Raw genomic sequence first — 26,937 nt, 5'->3', positions numbered from 1 at the left:
CTACTGATATGGAAGTCATTCTTATAAATGTTAATAGATCTCCCATCATATTGCTAAATGATAGCATGACACCTATAATCTAAATGTAAGTAAAATTATGTATATAATCAGAGACACTCATTTTGAGTAGTTCAGACCAGCTGTTCTCTGTCCTTGTTATGTGGTTGAAGTTAGAATGACTCTTGTGTTTTACAGATCATGTTCATGATTCTGATCATTTGTCTATGTAAACAATAACATCTGTATTAACTGGGCCCTACTAGAATATCCTTAGCCTTTATGCCTTTCAAATTGCAATTACTTTTTAATGAGGTTTTCAACAAAAATCACTGCCCCCTTTTAAGTAACATCTCCTTGAATACCAATAAGAAAAATGTAAATTCCTTCCTCACCCCATTCCTTACTATCTCTGCAATACAGAGGAACCTCGATTATCCAAATATCATTTATCCGAAGGAGATCTCGAGGTCCCGATGGAAACATAACGTCAAAGATGTGTTTCCAACACTGATCGAGTCTTTTGTTTACAGTGATTAAAAGTGAACTCGGCTTACTGAAATGCTGCCGGGAACAGTCCTGGACATCAATGGGAGCCAAATGACTGACCTCCTGCCCTCTCTCTCTCTCTCTCTCTCTCTCTCCCCACACTTTCCCTAGAGGTTTACACAGGCGTATACCCTAAACACCCCTTCCTCAGATGATCTCTCCAACATTGTCCTTTACAGGACAAAGGTGGAACCTGTCAAAAAATTGCAGTAAAAAGTTGTGTGTGTGTGTGCGTGCGTGCGCACATGCGCACAATTTGGACCCCCCAAAAGTCAACAGCAGCAGTCTTGTTGTTGATGTCCGGTCCGGCTACCCCAGAGAGGAGGGAGGTGTGGGGGTGCAGATGCAGGCATGTGGGGGGCGGTGTTGGACTCTGGGTGGGGGGGAAAGTAGGCGGTGTTGGATGGGATTGGGGGGCAGTGTTGGACAAGGTTGGGGCATGGTTGTGGGTGGGGGGGAAGGTGGGTGGTGTTGGACAGGTTTGGGCGGTGAGTGGATGGGGAGGCGGTGTTGGACAGGGTTGTGAGGCGGATGTGGGTGGGGGGAATGGGGCGGTGTTCGATGGGGTTGGATGGCGGGCTGGGTGGGGTGGTGTTGGAAGGGGGTGGGGGTAGGTGGGGGAAGGGCAGTGTTGGAGAGGGTAGGGCAGTGGATGGGGGTGGTGTTGGACGGGGTTGGGGGGGCGGGAGATGGGCAGTGGGGAGCGGTTTTGGATGGGGTTAGGGTGGACTGGGGGCGTTGTTGGACGGGGTTGGGGGTGGACTAGGAGGGCGTTGTTGGATGGGGTTGGGGATGGACTGTGGGGGACGTTGTTGGATGGGGTTGGGGGAGGACGGGGGTGGGGGGCGTTGTTGGATGGGGTTTGGGGGTGGACCGAGGTTGGCAATGTTGAACAGAGTTAGAGGGCGGGAGATGGGCAGGTGCGGCGCGGTTTTGGACGGGTTTGGGTGCGGACTAGGGGTGGCAGCGTTGGTCGAGGTTGGGGGCGGACTGGGGAGGTGGCGTTGGACAGGGTTGGGGCAGATTGGAAGGCGGCATTGAACGGGGTTGGGGGCAGCATTGGATAGAGGTGGATGGGATTGGGGCTGGAGTGGACTTGGGGCGAGTGGCATTAGACGGGGTTGGGGGCGGACTGGGGGGGCGGCATTGGACGGGGTTGGGGGCAGACTTGTGGGACAGCATTGGATGGGGTTGAGGGCAGACTTGGGAGGGTGGCATTGGACAGGGTTGGGGGCGGACTGGAGGGGTAGCATTGGATGGGGGTGGGGGAGACTGGGGGTGGCATTGGACAGGGTTGGGGGCGGATTGGTTGGCGGCATTGGATGGGGTTAGGGCGGGCTGGGGATGGTGTCTGCGTTGGATGGGGTTGGGGCAGGCTGGGGATGGTGGCGTTGGACAGGGTTGGGGGCAGGCTGAGGGGGCAGCGTTGGACAGGGTTGGGGGCAGGCTGAGGGGGCAGCGTTGGACAGGGTTGGGGGTAGGCTGAGGGGGCGGCGTTGGACGGGGTTGGGGGGGCTGGGGGTGGCGGCATTGGACTTGTTTGGGGGCGGGCTGAGGGGGCGACGTTGGACGGGGTTGAGGCAGGCTGGGCTTGGCGGCATTGGACGGGGTTGGGGCGGGCTGGGGGTGGTGACTTTGGACAGGGTTTGGGGCAGACTGGGAGGGCGGCGTTGGACGGGGTAGGGGCGGGCTGGGGGTGGTGGAGTTGGACAGGGTTGGGGGCTGGCTGGGAGGGCAGCGTTGGACGGGGTTGGGGCGGGCTGGGGGGGGAGGCATTGGGACGGGCTGAGGGGGCGGCATTGGATGGGGTTGGGGGCGGACTGGGGGGCAGTGTTGGACGGGATTGGGGCGCTGATTGGGAGACAGTGTTGGTCGGGGTTGGGGGCGAACTGGAGGACAATGTTGGATGGGATTAGAGGGCAGACTGGGGGGGCGTTGTTGGATGGGGTTGGGTGCATACGGGAGTGGCGGTGTTGGACGGGATTGGGGGCAGACTAGAGGGTGGCAGTATTGAACGGGGTTAGAAGGCGGACGGGGGGCAGTGTTGGACAGGTTTGGGGGGCGGACAGGGGGGACAGTGTTGGACAGGGTTGGGGGGGTGATAGGTGGGCAGGTGAGGGTTGTGTTGGATGGGGTTGGGGGACGGAGGGGTTGGGGACTCGTGTGCAGTGTGCTACTGCCTAGTCTCTTGACCGGGGAGCGGACTTAACAGAAAACTCCAAGCCCCAGAAGAAAGGCATTGAATCAATTAACCAAATATTCAATTATCCAACCAAAATAGTGCCTGCCCATCTCATTTGGATAATCGAGGTTCTCTGTATTACTATGTTAGTTTTTAGCTGGGTGGGAGGGTGAACTTTGGTAGCAAAAACAGGAAGGCAGATCATTATCTAAATGGCAATAGATTGGGAAAGGGGGAGTTGCAGCGAGACCTAGGTCTCCTTGCACACCAGCTGCTGAAAGTAAGCATACAGGTGCAGCAGATGTTGAAGAAGGCAGTTAGTATGTTGGCCTTCATAGCAAAACGATTTGTATACAGGAGTAGGAAGTCTGCTGCAATTGTATAGGGCCTTGGTTACCTGGAACACTGTGTGCAATGTTTGTCTCTTTACATGAGGAAGAATGTTCTGGCAATGGATCATGTGCAACAAGGGATTACCAGACTGATACCTGGCAGAGCAGGACTGACATATGAAAAGAGACTGGATCTGTTAGGAGTGTATTCATTGTAGTTTACAAAAATGAGGGGGTATGTTATAGAAACCTATAAAATTCTAACAGGACTAGACAGGGTAAATCCAAGAATGATGTTCCAAATGACCAGGCAGCTTAAAACGAAGGGTCACAGTCTAAGAATACAGGGTAGTCCATTTAGGACCAAAATAAGGAGAAATTTCTTCACCCAGAGAATGATGAGCCTGTGGAATTCTTTGTCACAGGAAGCAATTGAGGCCAAAACATTGAAGGTTTTCAAGGAGTTGCATATAGTTCTTAGAGCTAAATGGATTAAAGGGTGTGAAGAGAAAGCGGGAGCAGGGTACCGAGTTGGATAAGCAGCTGTGATCATATTGAATGGCAGAATAAGCTTGGAGGGCTGATTGGCCTATTATTTTCTATGTTTCTGTGTTTCTATTAGCACTCCTCTAATTCTATCCTCTCAAACATTCTTGATTATGATTGCTCCATTATTGGTGCTATGCTTTCAGCTATAAAGGCTCTAAGCTCAGAAATGTCTTTCTTAAATGTCTGTACCTCTCTTTCCAGTACTCTAAACCCATCTCTTTCACTAAACATTTTGATATTTGCCATAACATTTCTTTGTATGGTTTGATATCAGATTTGCTGAGTGATGCTCCTGTGATATTTTGGACAGTTTGCAGTTTTAAAGGTGCCATATAAATATAAATTGTTAATTTAATTACAGGATAATTAAAAGGTTACCGCAAAAGATAATTTGACATTATGGGAGGGTGTTATATTTTCCCTTTCCTTACTTAATTATACTATGTATTGTTTTGCTGTCTGCACATACTAATTGGACATTGTTTCATTCAAATTAGTGGATAATTTTTATCGTTATTTCCCACTCTAATTCATGGCTTTAATATGGAAGTCGATGCAGTGGTGCCAAGATGATTGGGAGTATTAAGACAGTGGTGAATGAATGCTAAGCTGTTTAAAACAGATTAAAATCTTTTGAGTAAACTGGGCCTTTTTATTCACAAAATAACATTTAACTTAGAATAGCATAAAATTATTCAGGCACAAACTTGAAGCAGTAGCGAAGGAAAGAGATGCAAACGTCATATGCAGACTCCGTAACTGTTTAAGGAAAATGCCATGACACAGTAACTAAAGCAAGCAAGTATTCACAGTCAACTCCCAAGAGTCGAAGCATACCCTGTTCTTGGTTTAAGCTTAAATTACAATTATTTCTTTACAGATGAGGGTTATTGAGACTCTGAGAAAAGTGCAGAGAAGCTAAAAACAGTAGCTCTCCTAATAGACTGAAAGACCCGGGCAGCCATAATTATTTTTAAAAAAGAGAACTTAGAACTGTTTTACGAAGTGTTTATAAAATATGAAGAAACTAGATGAGGTCAGTAGCTTCATCTGGATGCATTTTTGGCAAGGCAACCTGTAAAATAGGATGAGTTCTCAAGCCACCACCTTCCAGCTCCCCAAAGTACAGATGGTAGGCAGCCATCTATTGTATGTAAATAAATGCGTCACAGTCAGTTGAGGTTGTTAGTAGGCTGTGTTATTTTAATACAGCAGGATTCAAATTAGAATCATCTGAGGTCATTGAACTTTTTATGGTTCTGCATTCAGTTCTTCAGAGCTTAATTCCTGATATTGACAGCCATTTGGTCTGACTACCTTTGGAATGTTTGACTGGAGAGCCTTCTGGCTTCCTGCAGAGAGAGATATTATCTCGCTCCTGTTCTGCAAGTAGGCATATAAGTAGTTGTAGAGAATCTTGTCCCTGCACTAACACCATCCTTTTTTTCATTCATTAATGGGATGTAGGATTTATTGCCTGTTCCTAGTTCCCCTTGAGAAGCGGGTGGTGAATTGCCTTCTTGATCCATTGCAGCCCACTTGCTGTGTGTTGTCCCACAATGCAGTTGGGGGGGAGGATTCCAGGATCTTGACCCAGTGACAGTAACAGAATGGCAATATATTTCCAGGTCACGATGGTGGGTTGCTTGGAGAGAAACTTGCAGGTTGTGGTGTTCCCATATATCTGCTGCCCTTGTCCTTCTAGATGGAAGTGGTTTGAATGATGCTGTCTGAGGATCTTTGTTGAATTTCTGCAGTGCATCATGTAGACAGTACCCATTGCTGCTACTGGGCGTCAGCAGTGGAGAAAGTGGATGTTTGTGAATGTGGTGTCAATTCTGGATGATATCAAGCTTCTTAAGTATTGCTGGATCTACCATCTAAGCAAGTGGGGACTATTCCATCACGTTGCTTACTTGTGCCTTGTAGATGACGGACAGGCTTGGGGAGTCAGGAGGTGAGTTACTTGTCACAGTATTCCTTGCCTCTTACCTGTTTTTGTAGACACTGTTTTTATGTGGCAAGTCCAGTTGAGTTTATGGTCAATGGTGACCCCCAGAATATTGATAGTGTCAAGGGGCAGTGGTTAGAGTGTTTCCTACAGGTGATGGTCATAGCCTGGCATTCATGTGGTGCAAATGTTACTTGCCACTTGTCAGCTTAAGCCCATATGTTGTCTAGATCTTGTTATATTTGAACATGGGTTGCTTCAGTATCTGAGGGGTTACAAATGATGCTGAACATGTGCAGTCATCAACGAATATACTCACTTCTGACCTTGTGATGGATGTAAGGTCATTTATGAAGCAGCTGAAGATGGTTGGGCCTAGGATGCTACCCTGAGGAGCTCCTGCAGAGATGTCCTGAAGTTAAGGTGACCAACATCCAGCAACCACAACCGCCTTCCTATCTGCCAAGTATGACTCCAACCAGTAGAGTGTTTGCCCCCAATCCCCATTGACTCCAGTTTTGCTCGGGCTCCTGGATTTCACACTTGGTCGAATGTCGCCTTGATGTCAAAGTCATCACTTTCATCTCATCTGGGGATTTCACCTGTTTTGTCCATGTTTGAACCAAGGGGCCATAATGAGGTCAGGAGCTATGTGCCTGGCAGAACCCAAACTGGGCATTAGATGGCAGGTTATTGCTGAGCAAGTGCTGCTTGATATCACTGTTGATGACATCTTACATCACAGTGATGATTGAGAGTACACTGATGGGGCAATAATTGGCGAGATTGGATTTGACTTGCCTTTTATGTAGGGATCATACCTGGGCAATTTTACATATTTTCGGTAGATGCCAGTGTTGTAACTGACTGGAAGAGCTTGACTAGGGGAGGGGCATGTTCTGGAGCACAGGTCATCAGTACTGTTGCTGAAATGTTGTCAGAGCCCATAGCCTTTGCAGTATCCAGTGTCTCCAGCTGTTTCTTGATGTCACATGGAGTGAATTGAATTGGCTGAAGACTGGTGGTGTCTGTGATGCTGGGAACCAAACTGGAGGATGCTGAGATGGATCATCCAAGCAACACTTTTGGCTGAAGATCGCTGCGAATGCTTCAGCCACATCTTTTGCATTGATGTACTGGACTCTGCCATCATTGAGGATGGGCATATTTGTGCAGCCTCCCCCTTCAGTAAGTTGTGTAATTGTCCGCCACTATTCACAACTGAATGTGACAGGATTGCAGGATTTAGATTTGATCCATTCATTGCAGGCTCACTTAGCTCTGTCTATCACTTGCTCCTTATGTTGTTTGCCATGCCAGTAGTCCTGTTTGGTGGCTTCACCAGGTTGACTCTGTTTTATGGGTATGTCTGGTACTGTTCCTGGCATATCCTCCTGTATTCTCCATTGAACCAAGGTTGATTCCCTGTCTTGGTGGTAATGGTTGAGTGGAGGCTATAGTGGGCTATAAGGTTCCTCTTGGAAGGATGTTGTGAAACTTGAAGGTGTTCAGAAAAGTTTTACAAGGATGTTGCCAGGATTGGAGGATTTGAGTTAAAGGGAGATGTTGAATTGGCTGGGGCAATGGAGCGTCGGAGGCTGAGGGATGATCTTATACAGGTTAATAAAATCATGAGGGGCATGGATAAGATAAATAGATAAGGTCTTTTCCCTGGGGTTAGAGGGCATAGGTTTTGGGTGAGAGGGGAAAGATTTAGAAGGGACCTAAGGGGCAACCTTTTCACGCAGAAGGTGGTGTGTGTATGGATTGAGATGCCAGAGGAAGTGGTGGAGGCTGGTACAATTATAACATTTAAAAGGCATCTGGATGGGTATGTGAATAGGAAGAGTTTAGAGGGATATGGCCAAAGTGCTGGCAAATAGTGCTATATTAATTTAGGATATCTGAAAGACACAGACAAGGTGGACCGAAGGGTCTGTTTCCATGCTGTACATCTCTATGACCAGCTCAATCAGTAGCACTCTTGCCAAGCCACTCTTAGTGGTGGACATTGATATCCCCCACCCATACATTTGGTGCCCTTGCCACCCTCAGTGCTTCCTCCAAGTGTTGTTCAGTATGGAGGAGTATCAATGCATCTGCAGGAGGGAGGACAGTGTACTAATCAGCAGGAGATTCCTTTGCCCGTTTTTAACCCGAAGCCATGAGGCATCATGGGGTCTGGAGTAAATGTTGAGGACTCCCAGAGCATCTCCATCCTGAGTGTGTGTCACTCTGCTGGTTCTGCCCTGCTGGTTGTTCAGGAGATATCCATGGATGGTGATTGTGGTGTTTTAGACATTGTCCGTAAGGTATGATTATGTCAGGCTGTTGTTTGACTTAACAGCTCTCCCAAGTTTAGTACTCTCCTCCAGATGTTATTAAGGAGGAATTTTGCGGGGTTGTCAGGGCTGTTTCTGCTGTTGTCTTTTCCAGTGTCTAGGTCGATGCCAGGTGGCCTATCCAGTTTCATTTTTTTTAGACTTTGCAGCAATTGATGTAACTAAGTTACTTGCTACACCATTGAAATTCAACCACTGTGGGTGTGGGATCACATCTAGGCCTGACCAGATTATTTCCTTCCTGGAAGGACATGAGTGAACCAGGTCCAACAATCGACAGTGGTTCCATGGTCAGTAGATTCTTATTCCAGATTCTTAGAATTGAATTCAAATCCCACAATCTGCTGTGGTGGCTTTCAAATTCAGATGCCCAGAACATTGGCTAAGATTTTGGATTGTTAGTCTAGTGATAATACAACTAGTCCATTGCCTCCCTATTCATATTTACAAACCTGCCATATCTAAGCATACCTCAAGACTGAGCTTCCGCACCCTCTAGGATGGAGAATTCCAATGATTAGCAGCCCTCTAAGTAAAAGAATTTCTCCACATCTCAGTTGTAATTGGTATCTACATTTTTTAAAATTGTGCCCCCTTGTTCTAGATTATCTACCCAGGGGAAATGTCTTAGCTATTGCTTCAAGTAGTTTGTAGGTTTCAAGGTGATCAACTCTTTGTTTCTTCAAAACTCTGGAGGATACAAGCCCAGTTTTCCCAGCCTCTCTTCAGAGGTCAGTCCCACCATTCCGGGGGCAAGTCTAATGAACCTCCCTCTATGGCAATAATATTGTTCCAAAGGTAAGGACCAAAACTACACTCATTGCTCCAGATGTTGTCTAACCAAGGTTCTGTATAAGTGAAGCAAAACTTTACTACTTCCATACCCAAGTAATCTTGCAATAAAGACTGACAAGCCTTCCTATCTGCCTGCTGCACATGCATGTTGGCCTTCAGTAATGTATTGACAAGAATATTCAGGTGCCTTTGTACATAAACATTTTCTAACCTCTTACCGTTCAAGAAATGCTTCGCATTTCTATTCTTCTTTCACAGTTTATTTCAGCCACAGTGCACTTCCCTTTTAAGAGATGCAGACTAGCTTTGAGCGCCAAGATGACATGCTACATGTAACAGAAGAAACAGCCAAGAGTTCATCGCACATTTTTGGAGTGGGGTATCAAAGTGAATCACATATACTCTTTGCATTTGCACTTTCTTTCCTCAGTTTATTAAACCTTTTTTGGTTTCTGTAGTTTCTTTTATTCGTAGTTCAGTTATGTCTGTGGCAGGAGAGCTGGGCAGGTAATCTAGCCCCTCTGCTCCATGAACCATATCATTAGCGTTGTGATTCAAGTGACTTTCACCAGATTGCCTTAATAAACTCAAAATTAACTTGTTTATTAAAAACAAAACTTAAACAGGGGAAAAAATGTTAACAACTAAGCAATAAAACAGAATTGAACTCTCTCCCCTTAATACAAAAACAATGCATTCCCACAACAAACAAGACAATAATGCTCTGCAATGATTGACTTTTTTAGAAAATAAGGCAAAATGAAACAAATGCTCCCTTGGGCCAAGGTTTGCAACTCAAAAAGTAAAATGAGATTACTTAACACAATTCCTTGAGTTTCCTGTCGATGCAATCAAAATACTGATTGATTTTTGATCTGATTTGTTTTATTCTTGTCATACATACATACTGAGATGCAATGGAAAAATATTATTTTGCATGTAATACAGGCAAATCATACCTTAGAAAAGTATGTTGGAGTGTTACAGCTACAGAAAAGTTGGTGATAGAAAATGTTCAGATTTGACTTCAATTCAGACGGAAAGTCAGTTAATTGTTATCTCTTTGCCACTGTTGAGTGTTCAGTGCTTATGAGTTAGCCAGTAATACCAGTATTTAGGAATTTCTCTGGTTCCCAATAATACTACACCAAGAGAAATCTGTCCAGCTTGACCTGCTATCAGCTGTCGTCTTAATTTTTTTTAGAAGAGAGATAGAGAATTGTTTACTGCACATTTTGGAAGTCTTTTCCTTCTTCCGACTTACACAGGTGTCCTGGAAAAACAGAAACTAACTTCAGAAGAGTGTTGTTAGGTGACCTTTAGCATGTAGGTCCTATCTCTTCCAAACCAGGTTTGTAGAACATTTGAAGAATAAGCTTCATCTCTCATCTTTCTTAAAAGGTTTGCTCGTCTCCTTTCTAAAGTTACTTGACATTTCAGTAATTCGCAAGTGAGTCACAGCTCACATTACACCTTTCATTTCCATGTCAAAAAAAAGCCTGTCTTCAAAGCTTGATCAATCTTTTAAATCTAGAATGTCCAAACAATTCTATATTTTAGTTCCTCGCAGTCCTTAAGTATAAATATGAATATATAAACAAAAATATGTAATACAAGTGGAGCTCGTGAGATCAGAATGTATTGAATTTAAATAAAATCTGTGTCTTTGCTGAACGTGTGAGTACAAAGAGATACCAGGCATAAATTAGGAATGTTGGGCTAAAGCATATTGTAATCATGGTACTTTCAGAATAGCATTGAGTGTTGCTAAGAGTTGCTGGGAGTAAAGTATATAATAATGGATTATGTTAAGTATTTTTTTTCCAAGGCTCAACTAAAAGAGTTAGCAGATGAAGGTAGAAATAAAAGCAGAATCTTGTAAAGATGAGATGCTTAAACTAATTACATAGCTTTTGAAATTTAAAAAAAAGAACTCTCAACTTGATGCAGCATTACTGGAATTACTTAAGATTATGTAGAAACAAAAAGCCTTGAATTGCAAGAAAGGTGGAAAGAGAGATTAGATTAGATTACTTACAGTGTGGAAACAGGCCCTTCGGCCCAACAAGTCTACACCGACTGTCCGAAGACCAACCCACCCAGACCCATTCCCTTACATTTATCCCTTCACCTAACACTACGGGCAATTTAACATGGCCAATTCACCTGACCTGCACATTTTTGGACTGTGGGAGGAAACCAGAGCACCCGGAGGAAACTCACACAGACATGGGGAGAATGTGCAAACCCCACACAGACAGTTGCCTGAGGCAGGAATTGAACCCAGGTTTCTGGCACTGTGAGGCAGCAGTACTAACCACTGTGCCACCATGCCGCCCTGGAGGAAGAAAATAAAAGAATTTAACATAAGAAAGCTTGAAAAAATCGAGAGGAGAATGACAAAGATATGGAAATGGTGTTTTAAAATCTTGAAAACTCCAAGGAGACATGGAAATCAGGCAACATGATTTGGCTAGAAAAAAACTTAAAGAAGAGTTAATATTTCAGAAGATGCTTCTGATACCAATAATAAATTTGATTTAACAGGAAATCTGCACTTTGTGCCTAAATTTGCAGAGGATAAAGTTGAAAGATATTTAACCTCATTTGTAAAGATAGCAGGGCAGACATAGAGACCAAAATAATACTACAGAGCGTTTTGACAAACGCTATTAAAACACGTGGTAAAAACAATGACTGCAGATGCTGGAAACCAGATTCTGGATTAGTGGTGCTGAAAGAGCACAGCAGTTCAGGCAGCATCCAAGGAGCTTCGAAATCGACGTTTCGGGCAAAAGCCCTTCATCAGGAATAAAGACAGTGAGCCTGAAGCATGGAGAGATAAGCTAGAGGAGGGTGGGGGTGGGGAGAAAGTAGCATAGGAAATGACCTGGGAGTTGCAGTGGGAGAGGGACTCCCTGAGATTCTTGTAGAGAGAGGAGGAAAACCTCTTCAAGGCAGGCATCCTTGCAAGAGGATTCGCAGTAGGGTTAAAATCAACGAGGTAAAAACAATGACTGCAGTGAAGTGTTTCCTAGATCACTAACAACAGAGAGGCAGTGAGAACATAGAAGATGAGCAGTTGGTTAGAGCAAGACCAGAAGTGGGAATAAAACCTTACAGAGGCAGTGGGAAAGGGTGATCTATCAGGAGCCAGGGATAACACAACTGACCCCCCTCCCCCCCCCCCCCCCCCCCCCCCCCATTGGGATTGAGAAGTAGATTCCTCTTTCCCCATTCCAGGGTGCATGACATTGTCAGTTTGGGTGGAACCCAGTGCAGTGTCCTTCAGGCCAATTGCCTTTTATAACAACCACTATGTTCTCAAAGGCAATTAGGAAATACAATAAATTAATCTATTTACATCTACTTAGATCATGAAAAGAATAGAAAAAATAAATACTTGTTTAAAGTTAAGCACTGGTAGGGGATGAGTAACTGGAAGCCCCTGTGAAATTATATGGGCTGACCAGCTGCCCACTTGCTGACAACAGACTGAAAATTTCAGCCCTTTGTGTTGAAGCGGGTTTTGATACTCATGAGTATTAACAAAGGATGAGTCATGAGTAAGCTGTGGCTTATTTCCCTACTGTAAGTGAACTTGCAGATAAATGGTTTTTGGTTTGTTATGAGAGGCTTTCTTGATTTTGTGGGTACAAAAGGTGGAATGTAGCTTCTTGCTGACCTGCACCAGACTTCAGTGTCTACTGACTTTATGTTAAAGTAGCTCTAGTCAATGTTGATACCTAAAATGTACCATTATGGTGCTATCTTTCCTCATTCTCCAAACTCTTATGAGCAAGACCAGAAATCCATAATAAATATGTAAAAAATAAGTATCAAACACAGAAATGCGTTTCAAGGATGACAAACCTACTTATGTTTTTATAATATCAAATTTGATCTAATTGTACAACATTTTTAATTTGCTCTGTTCAGCACTGTGGAAAAGTCTCGAGTATAAATATATAGTATATAAAATGAAGTGATCGTGCATGAAAGTCAGCACGCACATTGGTGTGTGTTAGGACATGGGCGGTTTTTATCAAGAGCAGCAAGTAAGAAGTTTATCAGTAATATGGAGCAAGTAAACACCAGTGGTTTAAAAAAAAGGATGGATGAAAGTTTCAGCAGCACATGAGCTGAGGCAGGGTGGAGTTAGATCGATATTATGGAGATAGATATAGACAGTCTTACTGCAGCCATGTGGTTGAAAGCTCGTTTCAGTCTAATTTGACACCAAGGTTATAAACGGTTTCTTTCAACTTCAAACAGTTGGCAGGGAAAGGGCTGGTATACGTAACTAGACATGCTATAAACAATATTAACTACATTGGATTCACAAATAACATTCGATAGAGATAACTTGTACCAAGGCTTAAGATATATCTATCTCCTCCTATCTACTTTGTTTACATGTTAGCAGGCAAACGCAAAGTGGATAAGAGGTTATCTTGATTGACATAGGACTTTAGCTGGTTTTGTGGAATCAGCTGGTATCTATTTAATTTAGAAGGGAAATGTTTTGGAAATGGTGGAGATCCTTTAAAAATGCTTTAACTCGGTGCTGCTATTAGCTGAGTTTCTGTGGGACAATACAACGGCTTTAAGAGGTGTAATTTCACCTAGTTATTCTCATGAAGACAGATTGAGACAAAGGTATCAAGCTGACTGTTCCAAATCAATAAAGGGAACAGCTTGTGAGGCCTTGGGACAGTAGAAGCAGCATGATGGGATGCGGTCAAGATCCCACAGAACCAGCATTTTAGTTTAACGTTCAGTAGCTACTGAGGTTTGAAAACTGCTGTATATCTCTCTGCTACAGCAAAATACTTGAGTTTTCTCTCCCTCTGAGTTGTCTGTTGATGTTCTTTCCTCCTGGGCTGGAGAATTGCATGTGAGACAATCTATTTTACTGAATTTACCTTTGCCAAGGTGTTTACGGGATGTTAGGACATCGGAAAAGTTGCTGTTTAGTAGTTAAATAATCTGTTATTTTGTTAAGTTTTCCGATAGTGTCAAGTTATCGCAATTCTTTTCTTTTGTTTGTAATTTTACTATAGTGTAAGAATAAAAGTGTGTTTTGCTTCAAGCCTGGTAGTTTGACTAATTGAGGTGCTGGTTAATAGCTCAATGCATTGAGGGCACTCAGAAGTCCTGGAAACCAATGCATACAGTTAAGTGTTGAGGTTAGGGCTCATGAAAAGCCTTAGGAGCCACTAATAGTTGAATGCAGTGGGAGTCAAGGAAGCCCATTAGCAGTATTTATGCAGCAGTGTAATGATCGCTGTTCTAAGATGTGAAATAAAAGGTGTTAGGGAGGTTAACCACTTTGGGTTAAGTGAGATATATTGCTTCGACACAACTCAGCGGAAGTACATTCCTTGACCTTCAAGCGTTTGATGCTTATTAATGGTTGGTGTAAAAAGTTGAAAAACGCTCGATATTCCAACACTAAAACCTGTCACCTAGATAAACTTGAAATTTACCAGTACATTTTTCAGAATAAATTACTCAATTTTAGAATTTTATAGATGGTTATGAATTTTTATTGACTATACCAAGAATAGAGCTTTTCTTATATGTAGGTGCAATCTCAATTGTCACAAAACAAGAAGTGTTTGTTATAACTTATTGGTTATTTTTACTAATGTGTGATTTGTTTCATCATTCTAGAACTTATCAGGAAAAGCTCAAAGGGTACTCGTGTCTGTGATCATCATCAATACAATGAAGGAAGCATTCCTAGTGAACTACACTCTTGTAGACAGCTCACTCCTTCAGAAAAAGGAGATGCTAACACTGACAGTGATCGAAGGATCCCTGAAAGTACCAACAGATCCAATGGCTGTAAGTCAAAACCTACTGGCTTTAGATCAGCCAGTGCAACAAAAAAATCAGTGAAACAACAAAACCCACCTCCATTAATTTGTGGCAGACATCATAAAATAACATCTGAATCTTCCCAAGAATATGAAACGCCTTGGATAGGACTAAAGTGCGGTCGATTCTCACCTGCTGGTTCAAGTCGGCCTGGAAGTGCCAAATATGCAATTGTAAACAGTACTGATAATGCTGTCAATGCAGCGCAAACTGGTGCCCAGTGCTCTGGTACCATCACTTCTGTTTTGCATCCTCCAGCCTGTCCAAAACCTAAAAGTCGCAGTGCAATGTATGATAATACTATTGAAAATGCACCTCGGGACAGGACTAGTTCTTCGCAATCTCCTAGCTCTGAAAAAGGTTCATTTACCACTTTGAATGATAGACGATCTGATATCCAGCTTATCCCTTTGGAAATTCGAGTACAAATAGTGGAAAAGGAGAGATTGCGAAAAGAGCTGTTTCGGAAGAAGAATAAGGCAGCAGCAGTTATTCAGAGGGCATGGAAAAGGTAGGACACTTTATTAATATTAAATCGCTATGTTGCAATGCTTCTGTCTGTTCCGTGAACAATGCATTCATGTAATAATTCACATAAATCCTTTGATTAACTATGTGAAAGATTATTGAAGGAGTGAGTCTTAAGAGGGGTCTTAAAAGAGATGTGAGACGAAAAGTCCGAATGTTTGGAGAAAGAATTCCTGGCTGTGGTGCCTTAACAGCTGAAGGCATAAATAGCAATCATGAGGCAAAGGGAAGAGGCCAAGTCATAGGAATAGAATTCATCAAAAAGGGGCTTATAGACTGAAGAACGTTATTGGGATAGGGAGAGGTGAAGCATCAGATGGAAGAATTTACAACTGAGGGTGAAAATTGTAAATTGAGATACTATAGGTTTGGGAGCCAGTCTTCATCAGCTAACACAGGAGTGATAAGTCAGCAGGATATCATTCCGATTACAATGCATTGAGCATAATTGTGGATGGTTTATAGAGCATGCAATATGGGAGGACAGGTGAACATCAGAATCTGAGAGTCTGGATATGACAAAGATAAAGATGAGATTTTCAGTAGCAGATGGGCTGAGACATTTGGACCAATATGACTGACCTGGATGTAAATAGCCTTTCAAATAAAAAAAATGTAGTGGGAAAAGCATAGTTGAGTGTTTCATACGTTAGCAAGATTGAGAAAACTTTGATTTGAGTAGCTTTTCTCCAGTTCTGCTGTATCTTCAACTGTCAGTTATTCTCAACACGATATATGTTTCTCGGGGGGATTGTTTTTAAATCCTTGTAGGGTGTCATGGTTTAATAATAGACATGTCAGAATTTCTGGTATGTTCAAATGAAGAGAAAAGATCTGTGTTTTTTCACCTGTAGCTAGATTACTCTGCAAGTATATCTTTACTTGGAATCGCTAAAGGAACCTCAAATGTGCTCCAGAAAGCCTAGTACTTTGACATCCACTCTGCTTTTTGGTGGCAAATTTTCATCTCCTGCTACATGCAAAGTTTTCAAGCAGCTAGCATCCCTGATGCACAAAGTAGGGAGGAAGCAGTGAGTTGGACCTGAGGGAAGTTACTCAACTTGAAGTGTTAGCTCTGACTTCTCTCCAGAGATGCTGTCAGACTTACTGAGCTTTTCCAGCAATTTCTGTTTTTGTTTATGATTCAAAAATAATTTAGTATGCATAGCATTTTGTTGTATCATATTATGTACACCTGGAGTGGCCTCCAGTGTGCAGTTCTGTCATTGAGCCAGGATAATACTTTGGTTTGGTCGTAATGGTAAAGTATGGAATATGCAGAACCATGAGATTATAAATTGTGTTTGAATGTTGATTGTTAGCAACTCATGGCTGCCCAGTGTGAGCTGCTAAATTTGTTCTTTATTTGTTCCATTTAATACAGGCTACAATACTATGCAACATGATCGAGGGTGTCCTCAGTGTGAAGTCAAGATTTTGACTCCGCAAGGACTGTGCAGTGGTCAGTTATGACTAGATGCATCTGTGATATATGAACTGCTGCAGATGAAATAAACTAGGTTTTTCCTTTGTGATTGTTCTCCCACCCTTTGCTGTAGACCCTATCTGGCCTATGTTGACATTGTTAGCAGAGCAATAGGTTTTCAACATGTACTGAGAACAACAACAATTGGCCTAGCTCATGTGCAGAATGATACCATGGGTCAACTGAAAACCAGAGGCATCCTAATGATTATTGATCATTCCACCACACTAAACATTCTGATAAAGTGATTAAAATGGTTGATTCACAAATTGATAACAGAGATATGGGTGATGAAAGTTACTTGCCACCTTGTTGGACTGAATGAAATCCAGAAATTGCAATGTTATTTGCTGCAAATGGGGCAGGAATTGTGAGAAATGATAAACCATTTATGATCAAGATCATGATCTAGGTTGAAGGCTGAAAAGGTGGGGAGATCATGTAACAGTGTTGTGGAGAAGAAGTGGGGAGGAAGAACCTGATCCAGGTCTGACACAGGGATAAAAAAGGATCTGTTATTTTATCATTATCACTTTCTTACACTCATGAATACTTAAGTTTCATTTTCCCAATCCCAATTAGTCCTTAGTCAGGTTTTCTTCCCTTCGTCTGTTGCTGCCATGCTCCAAGCTTCTGCTGATCTCTCTCCAAAGAATCCTTTTTAGCTCTTCTCTTCTCTTCCTCCATTTTCCTCTCCCTTTCCTGATTTTCTCTGCTCTTGATTGCAGTAGTACTGCCAATCTATCTGACCTCAGATTTGTAGTGCAGGTCTGTGAGGTGTGATCAACTACTAATTTTGATCCTGATGGCAAGAACTTTTACACTGAAAAAATTCTACCCTGACAATGTACGCATACTCTCATGTGGTGTATGGGACATTTCTGACTTCACGGACATTGTGTCAGCAATCACAGCAAAAAGAAATATCAGAGTGCAAGAACAGATATGTTTGACATAGGAATAAAATGTTTAAATTTTTTTTTGAATGATGCAAATATGAATGATGGCTAAATTTTGATATTGATCACGTGTGATTGATGTGGAAGGCAAAGACATTAAGAATAAAAATCAGGAAGAGAAATCAAGCTTGCTAGCAAGGAGCAACTGCATGTTCCAACCTAGAAAAGGTCGAGATTGGTTTCTGTGGTCTCTTGGATTAGTTGGTCATATTTTCAATGACTGTTAATAATTCATCTTTAAATTTCAATATTATACTTGTGCTCACTTTTGAATTAAAATGGTGAATAAAGCAAATCACTCCCACAGTCTGTTTAAAATAAAAAAATAGATTGCTTATGAATCCTTGGCTTGGTCATTAATAATTTGGTGTGGTTAGTGCGTAAGACCTGATCCTGTCATTGAGGGTTTTTTTCTCTTTGATAGATCTTTAAGTTGATTTAGTGTGAAACTGACTAAATGATGATTTTTTCCAATCTCAAGGAGCATTTTGCAGTAGAGGAGAAGAAACTTTCACAAACCAAGAGGGGTTTTTTGGGGTTGTTAATTTTGGTTACACTGTGTACACTTTAGAACTAATTAGAGAGAGACATTAACAAAGAAGGAGATGACATTAGGGAAGTTAATAATAGAACAAGGAAAAATAAAAGTAAATTCACTAGGAAAAAAAATCAGCATATTTTGTGTTTTCAAATGGTTAGGCAGTACTGAGTTCTGTTTCTGTGTTATGAATGCTAATTTGTCATCTGTCATCTCAGTAATTCAATAAGATTTAATAAGATTTCCCACAAATTTTATGGAATCCTGAGTTGATTTGTTAGCTGCTAATGGGAATGCTGGATGTCTCATCAGTATTGGTTACATCTGGCACAGCATTCAGAAATCCCTTATTATGTAAGTACCATTACATATTTTAACATTGTTAGGTGACTTTTGCCACCCAAGTTTGTTGGATTTTGAGTGCATTATCGCACTGAAAGCTATCTGTGATTTTATTTTCACAATCTGCTAATTTGCAGAATAATCCTTTTACAAATGTAAACAAACTGAAAATTTAAATCAGATTCTGAGTTAAAGTCCTACCTCTCATCACAGTATTACATTCATAAATTTTGATCCCTCACCTAAGTGCATTTGACATGTCATCACATAACATGAATGTTGTTTTTACATATGATTGCATACAATTTCTGTAAATAGAAAGTTTACTTCTTTTAACTTAAAAATGGGTATTCTGATTATTAAACTATGTGAAATTTAGAAATAAATATGCCAAAATGAAAGTAATATTTTCTGACAACTGAATCAGAACACTTTTACAGAACTTTAGGCCAATTATTTTCCATTATCTATAGCAATTTGTATTAGTTAAATTTTAGAATTTACTAGTAGATCTCTTGCTCGATTCCTCATGTTGAATTAAGACAAAGTGAATATACTTCCATTTATTAGTGATGTTGTAGGTATAAATATGGAAATCTTCAGTTTCTGTAGTTTATGAACTTTCTTTGAGTGGTCAAAGTGTTGTATGTGTGAAGAGAAGTGTTACGAAAAAATGACAATTGAATGATTAAAAAAAAGCCAGACTGTCAAAATCATTCCTAGAAGTTTTGAAGTAGGAAATTGTGGCAAGAAAAACATGGTAAAAGGCAATTAGAGAAAGTAGCAAGAAGGATGAAAGTTGGGTGTTGTGTGATGGGAGGAGTGGCAAAATTAACTTGAATAATCAATCTCTGTAGAGAAAAACACTAATTGTTTTAAAGCAATCAGGAAAAAAATAATAATAGATAATTAAGATAGGAAAAGCATTTTAAAATGCATTTAGGGCCAGCAGGAAGCCCAAGAGGATTTAAACTAAGTCCAAGTGGAGGAAAAAGAGATGGTGGAAATAGTTTGCAGCATTGAGACTCAAAAGAGAGAAAATCTGGTATCTTACCAAAAACAGTTGAGGAACCTTAAAAACAGAACCCGTGTTAGAAATAAAGCATTTTAAAAGAGGTAGTAGAAAGCTCTTGATGGTGAAAAACAGATCCTGATGGGCATATAAGGTGGTAGGAAAAGCCTGCAGAAACTATCGCACTAAACATTATTCAAAAAATTTACATGATCCATTTAAAAAGAGAGAAGTAACTGGTATTTAGTTAATGTCTTTCATAATCTTGGAATGTCTGCAGCTAGTGAAATACTTTTGAAGCATAAAATAGGATTGCAGCAGCTAACATCTGCAGTTAAAATGCCCATAACAATAATGAGTTAATGCTCAGACATTCTGCTTTTGTAATATTAATTGAGAGGAGGTAGATATTAGTGAATGGGTTGTTGTTTTGTTGCTTTTTGTCTGGCACTGACTTAGAGATTGATGAGAGTGTGAGTATGTTTCAGTTCATCCTTAAAATCCTTTCGTCCTTGTCTTGCTGCCCCAAACAGTTGTAAGTTATGTATTCTGTACTATGCAAGCAAAGAATGCACAGTGTGCATAACATCATTTAAGTCTTTCTTCTTTTCAATAGCCTGCAAGCACTGTTGAACTAGTTGCTGAGCAATTAATTACCCTCCCTGATTTTCAATTTAGACTTAGAAACTAGGAACAAAAGTAGGCCATTTGGCCTTTTGAGCCTGCTCATCATTTAAAAGATCACATCTGAATTTCTAGCCATATTCCCACTTTCTCCCCATACTCCTTGATGCTGTTAAAACCATAGCTGAATTTTCATTGTTTTTATTCTTTGATCAGTTTGGGTTAAAGCTGTGATCTGGGAACTATAAGCTATCCAGCTGAGTGGCAACCTTCAAAGATCTATGTACATAGACCCCAAGATCCCTCTGTTCCTCCACCTGACTAAGAACCCTACCATTAACCCTGTATTCCGCATTCTTATTTGTTCTTCCAAAATGGACAACCTCACACTTGGCAGTGGTGAACTCCATCTGCCACTCCTCAGCCCAGCTCTGCATCATATCTAAGTCCCTCTGCAGCCGACAACAGCCCTCCTCACTGTCCACAACTCCACCTATCTTCGTATCATCTGCAAATTTACTGACCCACCCTTCGACTCCCTCATCCAAGTCATTAATAAAAATTACAAACAGCAGAGGACCCAGAACTGATCCCTGCGGAACTCCACTTGTAACTGGGCTCCAGGCTGAATATTTACCATCTACCTCCACTCTCTGCCTTCGACCGGTTAGCCAGTTTTCTATCCAATTGGCCAAATTTCCCTCTATCCCATGCCTCCTGACTTTCCGCATAAGCCTACCATGGGGAACCTTATCAAATGCCTTACTAAAATCCATGTACACTACATCCACTGCTCTACCCTCATCCACATGCTTGGTCACCTCCTCGAAGAATTCAGTAAGACTTGTAAGGCAAGACCTACCCTTCACAAATCCATGCTGGCTGTCCCTAATCAAGCAGTGTCTTTCCAGATACTCGTAAATCCTATCCCTCAGTACCCTTTCCATTACTTTGCCTACCACAGAAGTAAGACTAACTGGCCTGTAATTCCCGGGGTTATCCCTATTCCCTTTTTTGAACAGGGGCACAACATTCGCTACTCTCCAGTCCCCTGGTACCACCCCCGTTGCCAGTGAAGACGAGAAGATCATTGCCAACAGTACTGCAATTTCCTCTCTTGCTTCCCACATAATCCTAGGATATATCCCGTCAGGCCCGGGGGACTTGTCTATCCTCAAGTTGTTCAAAATGTCCAACACATCTTCCTTCCTAACAGGTATCTCTTCTAGCTTAACAGTCCGTTTCACACTCTCCTCTTCAACAATACGGTCCCTCTCGTTCATAAATACTGAAGAGAAGTACTTGTTCAAGACCTCTCCTATCTCTTCCGACTCAATACACAGTCTCCCACTACTGTCCTTGATCGGACCTACCCTCATTCTCGTCATTCTCAGGTTTCTCACATACGCATAAAATGCCTTGGGGTTATCCTTGATCCTATCCGCCAAGGATTTTTCATGCCCTCTCTTAGCTCTCCTAATCCCTTTCTTCAGGTCCCTTCTGGCTATCCTGTATCCCTCCACTACTCTGTCTGAACCCTGTTTCCTCAACCTTATGTAAGGCTCCTTCTTCCTCTTTACTAGACATTCAACCTCCCTCGTCAACCAAGGCTCCCTCACACGACCATTTCTTTCCTGCCTGATAGGTACATACATATCATGGACACGTCGTATCTGCTCTTTGAAGAAGTTCCACATTTCCACCACATCCTTCCCTGACAGCCTATGCTCCCAACATATGCTCCTCAAATCCTGTCTTACAGCATCGTAATTTCCCTTCCCCCAATTATAAAATCTACCTTGTTGTGCGCACCTATCTCTCTCCATAACCAAGGTGAAAGTCACAGAATTGTGGTCACCATCACCAAAATGTTCACCCACTAACAAGCCCACCACTTGTCCCGGTTCATTACCGAGTACCAAATCCAATATGGCCTCCCCTCTGGTTGGACAACCTACATACTGATTTAGAAAAGCTTCCTGGACACACTGCACAAACACCGCCCCATCCAATCTACTTGATCTAAAGAGCTTCCAATCAATATTTGGGAAGTTGAAGTCGCCCATGACTTCGACCCTGTGGCTTCTGCACCTTTCCAAAATCTGTTTCCCAATCTGTTTCTCCACATCTCTGCTGCTATTGGGGGGCCTATAGTAAACACCCAACAAGGTGACTGCACCTTTCCTATTTCTGACTTCAGCCCATACTACCTCCAGAGGCAGATCCCCCTCAAACTTCCTTTCTGCAGCCGTTATACCATTTCTAATTAGCAATGCCACCCCCCCTCCTTTTTTACCACCCTCCCTAATCTTACTGAAACATCTGTAACCAGGAACCTCCAACAGCCATTCCTGTCCCTCATCTATCCATGTTTCCGTGATGGCCACAACATCGTAGTCCCAGGTACCGATCCACGCCTTAAGTTCACCCACACATGACTCTTCTCTGAGCTTCACCTGTTGTGCATCCCTCTCCTTCTACTTTACCATTGCAGGCTATGCTAAATCCAACCCCACTTCCACCTCTTTGACCCAACTTCTGGTCACTTCTCCTTCGCTGCCTTTGTATTTCTTTTTTCCCTTGTACCTCTGTGAAACACTTCAAATACTATATAGTAAATAGGATGGTTTTTCTCTACCATATAAATAAAATCATATTTGGTAAATTACTTTTTGGGAATAAATATTTTAAGAAATCTGCTTGTAACTTCAAGCGAATACATTATAATTCTGAGTGTCAGCAATGGAATAAATAACATCTGCTTTCTGTAAAGTCTCAGTGCATCCTTCCTATGATCTGATAATTGATTTTAACAAAAGTCTTTTTTTCTCTTTAAATGCCAACAAGATGATACATATCTACAGGTGACATGGTGGCTCAGTGGTTTACACTGCTGTCTCACAGCATCAGGGACCTGGGCTTGATTCTACCCTTGGGTGACTGTCTACGTGGAGTTTGTACATTCTCCCTGTGTCTGAGTCGTTTTTGGCTCGATGCAAATGTCCAAAGATGAGTGAGTTAGGGGGATTGGTTATGCTATAATTGTCCGTAATATGTAGGATTAGCCATGGTAAATGTGGGGATACAGATAGGGGGCCATGTCTAGATGGGATCCTCATTGGATGGTCAGTACAGACTCGATGGCTGAATGACCTCCTTCCACACTGCAGGGATTCTATGATCTAGTGTTGTTTAATCAAGGCACTTGTTTCAATTACCATAATTTCACAATTGAGTATCTGAACTGATTAGTTGAAAGTTCCCAAATAAGGCAGTTCCTTTCTGTCAATTAAAGAAGGACAGTGACGATGGAGTTCATTCTTTGAGTCATTTATACATGTTTGTTGTATGTTTCTGTCAGTAATTTTGAGTTTAAACTTGCCAGTGTCCATTCTTGCCAGCTCATAGAAGATGGACAGCTTGAGTCATGATAATTAGAACAGTGAGATTAATTTTCTGATTTTGTGCCTTTAATGGCATTTTACTGTCACCATGTTCAATGAAAACCTTTTACAACAAAAGGAATGCAGATATATTACTAAATGTTCAGCTCTCAGATCTCAAAGACCTACATACATGTATGAATAAGTGCATTAACAAGTCTATCTATTGCCAGTCTTGCAGCACGCGAGGCAGAGAGATTATTTTGGTTGAACATTTCTACAACTTCTTCTGTTGCTCCAATTCTTAGTATTTGCTCTGATATTGTAGGGGAAAGTATTCAAAGTTACTGATCGAGACACAGAACCAGAGCTCGTGATTCATGTTTTCAAGCTTTCTTTTCCAACAACTGCTTTTTCTTTTAATTTGCTCATTGGAAGAATATTCCTTTTTTTTATTACTGTGGGAAGCCTATTTAAAATAGTTAGAAATAGATTATTCGGTTCGGCAACATCATCTGCAACATAATTGTAGTCATGTCACAGTGTTCTTGTTCAAATTAGCTTGATCTTTTGTAAACAATTGAGAATCGTTTCACTTGTCGTGTGACAAACTTGCAAGGCATTTCAATGTTGACTCATATGATTTGTTAATTAAATTTGAAACTGAATTGGAAGCTAAGATTTAAGGTGGTGTGTTTTTCTTAGGGTCCTTGGTTCATTCTTTTCCTGTGCAAATGGCACTGATTCTTGCCACATTATGTTACACATATGCCAGCAGCCCTCCAAAGCCTCACCTAAGAAAAACTTTGTATCTGAGTATTCCAACGAATGTTTCTAAGATATCAACTCTTGGAGTGTCAAGCTGAACCTGATCCTGTCCTCATTGATACCCACATGTATAATTCCCAGCAGATGTTACTAGATTTTTGTTTACAAGTGGGAACACTAGTTGTTTTTTCATCCCTTCATTGCCCAGGGTTCTGAAGCTAATTATAGCTGCTACGTTCAAATGTGCATGATATTTTCAAAAATCCATTTTATATTTTGTTCTGCTATATACCCAGTTATACTTCCCTACGAACCTCTTATGACACCTTCACTCTATCTAATCGCATTTCTTGTTTGACATTCAGACTAGATGAGAAGACATTTCCTTCAACAAAAATTCAGGAGGCCTGAAGCCTTTACCTTTTATCATTACTACAAATTTAGTTTCCAAGCCACCAAATCCATCCTTCCCTTTGGCAACTGCCAGGGTTAACCATATGCCCTAATCATACATCTGCACCATCTGATCAGCTACTTAAATCTCTGGAACCAGCATTTGATTCTGCTTGACTGTAGCTTGTCTGCTGTTTAAACTCCATACACACTTCTTTTACCTTGGGATCTGGCTTTTCCAAAGCAATCCTGGCTATTCTTCATAAAAGTAGGTTTATCCAAAAGTCTGTTTCCATTATCAAGTTCTGCACAGCCCTGTGCCCACTGATGCACTGCAGGATGTGATTGCTTCAATTTTAAAGTTCTTCTTATTTTCAAATTCCTCCATGGACTGCAACCTCCACCAGCTCTATAACCCTCTGATACATCTTGACAGCTTCAATTGTAATTGCTTCACCACTGGTGACCATGCCTTCAGCTACATAGATTTTAGCCTTTGGAATTCCCTCCAGAAATCTCTATGCCTTTCTACATTTCTCAACTCTTTTAAGGTGATTCTCAGAACCTATCTTTTCGATCAAACTTTTAATACCAACTCTAATATGTGTTTGATTTATTACACTCCTGTGAAGTGCTTTGGAATATAATGCTGCAATAGGCAAGAGTTACCTTATGTTTTAAGTTAATATTTTTGCAATTATCTAACAAGCTTGTTATGAATTTTTAGAAGAAATTCCCAGGGAGGATGTACTATTTCAGTTTTTCTTCTGTTGTCATTCTGTGGTTGTCTAAAATATGACTTCTAATAACCATGTTTGACACATACAAACCTGCTCTCTCCATGGATTTCCTTTATTAGATGCAAGTAGTTAGGAAATGTTAGGTTGGTTTGGATCACTTTGCTGTTCTAACCTTTCAGAAGTGAACTTGTACAATGTGTACAAATGACACTCAGTATATAAATCACAATAAAAAAGCAGAATATACATTTTCATAGCTTTTTAATAAAGAAACCTGTTGAGATTAAATCGCAGAGTTTCTATGCAATCGGAATTAAAGTTGGACCATGGTGAAATAATCTAAGTTGCTAAATAAAAACCAAAAGAACTGCAGATACTGTAAATCAGAAATTGCTGGAAAAGCCTAGCAGGTCTGGCAGCATCTATAGAGAGAAATGACAGTTAAAATTTCAAGTTGAGTGAGGAACGGTCTGAGAAGTTCTGAAGAACGATTGCTGGACCTGAAAGTTTAACTGATTTTTCTCCACAGATGCTAAGTTGCTACTTCTTTTACAGCTAAATGTGGCACACATGTCCAAACTTGCCAAACCCATTTTGCTTTCATATCACGAAAGTTGGAGGAATTCTGTTCCTCATTGGATATTATAACTTTATATCGAAGTTAAGTTTCTATTAATTACAAATTTACACCAAAACTAAGACAGCAAAGTGGAACACTCGGGTGAGGACATGAGCTTTTTAGTTTGCATATTGTACCCTGACGTATGAACCAGCATTCATTATTACCCATTGATAAATGTCTACAGAGGTTTCTAGGAATTCTTTTCAAATTGCAATAGAACAGCTGTGCTTTTCAATCTACATTTTTAAAATAGTAACAAGCAACACAAGGGAAATGATTCAATGCATATTTATTCCACATAGGGCAGCTCCAGGGAGATCATGTCATTTACTGTTTGATCTTCTTTGGCCTAAAACTTATAAGCGTGCTTTACACAGTAAAAGCTGTGTCCAGATTGTAGCTCATTTAGCTTCTGTAATGCTCCTATGGTTACTTCATGTCCAGGAAAGCAATTTTATTTTGGACCTTTCAGTGCTGATTTCTTTTCTACAATATTTCTCCAGACCTACAAGGTCTACACTGATACAAAATAATCTTATGTTAAAGATACAAAATAATCTCACATGGTAATAATACTTTTTGAAATGTGACAACATCCAACGATGATTTTTTATTTGGAATGCAGCCTATTATAATTGCAATGGTCAAGAAAAAAATAAGAGCTCCCACTTTTAAACTCCATACAAGTTCTGCAGGCAATTACTTTCCTTTAGAAGGAACAGAGTGCCTATTGTCTAATTTTGATAAGAGCTCAACTACTGAAATTTTAAGAAGTCAAATAATCAGCTGGCTAAGCAACATCTATAGAGAAAAACAGAATTAACGTTTCCACTTGATAGAGTCGTAGAGGTATTCAGCACAGAAACAATGTAAGCTTTTAGCCAAATGAATGGGTGGCAAGACAGGTAAACCAAAGGGAGACTGAGATAGTTTGAAGGGCAGAAGAGATCAAATATTAAAAG

General features: G+C 41.3%; 1 protein-coding gene across 12 annotated transcripts in view; it reads left to right on the top strand.

Annotated features, from left to right (window-relative positions):
* The window catches only part of invs (inversin), a 282,226-nt gene that overhangs the window by 200,803 nt on the left and 54,486 nt on the right, over positions 1 to 26,937 (top strand). For all 12 annotated transcript variants that reach the window (XM_072575544.1, XM_072575542.1, XM_072575547.1 and 9 more), the window contains one exon: positions 14,374 to 15,091. In XM_072575544.1, coding sequence (XP_072431645.1) covers positions 14,374 to 15,091 — 718 coding nt within the window. The remainder of the gene's footprint in view (positions 1 to 14,373; positions 15,092 to 26,937) is intronic.

The sequence above is a fragment of the Chiloscyllium punctatum genome, chromosome 8 (assembly GCF_047496795.1).
Source record: "Chiloscyllium punctatum isolate Juve2018m chromosome 8, sChiPun1.3, whole genome shotgun sequence".
Taxonomy (NCBI): domain Eukaryota; kingdom Metazoa; phylum Chordata; class Chondrichthyes; order Orectolobiformes; family Hemiscylliidae; genus Chiloscyllium; species Chiloscyllium punctatum.
Note: the sequence above shows the minus strand (reverse complement) of the source record. Positions and strands in the feature narration are given on the sequence as shown.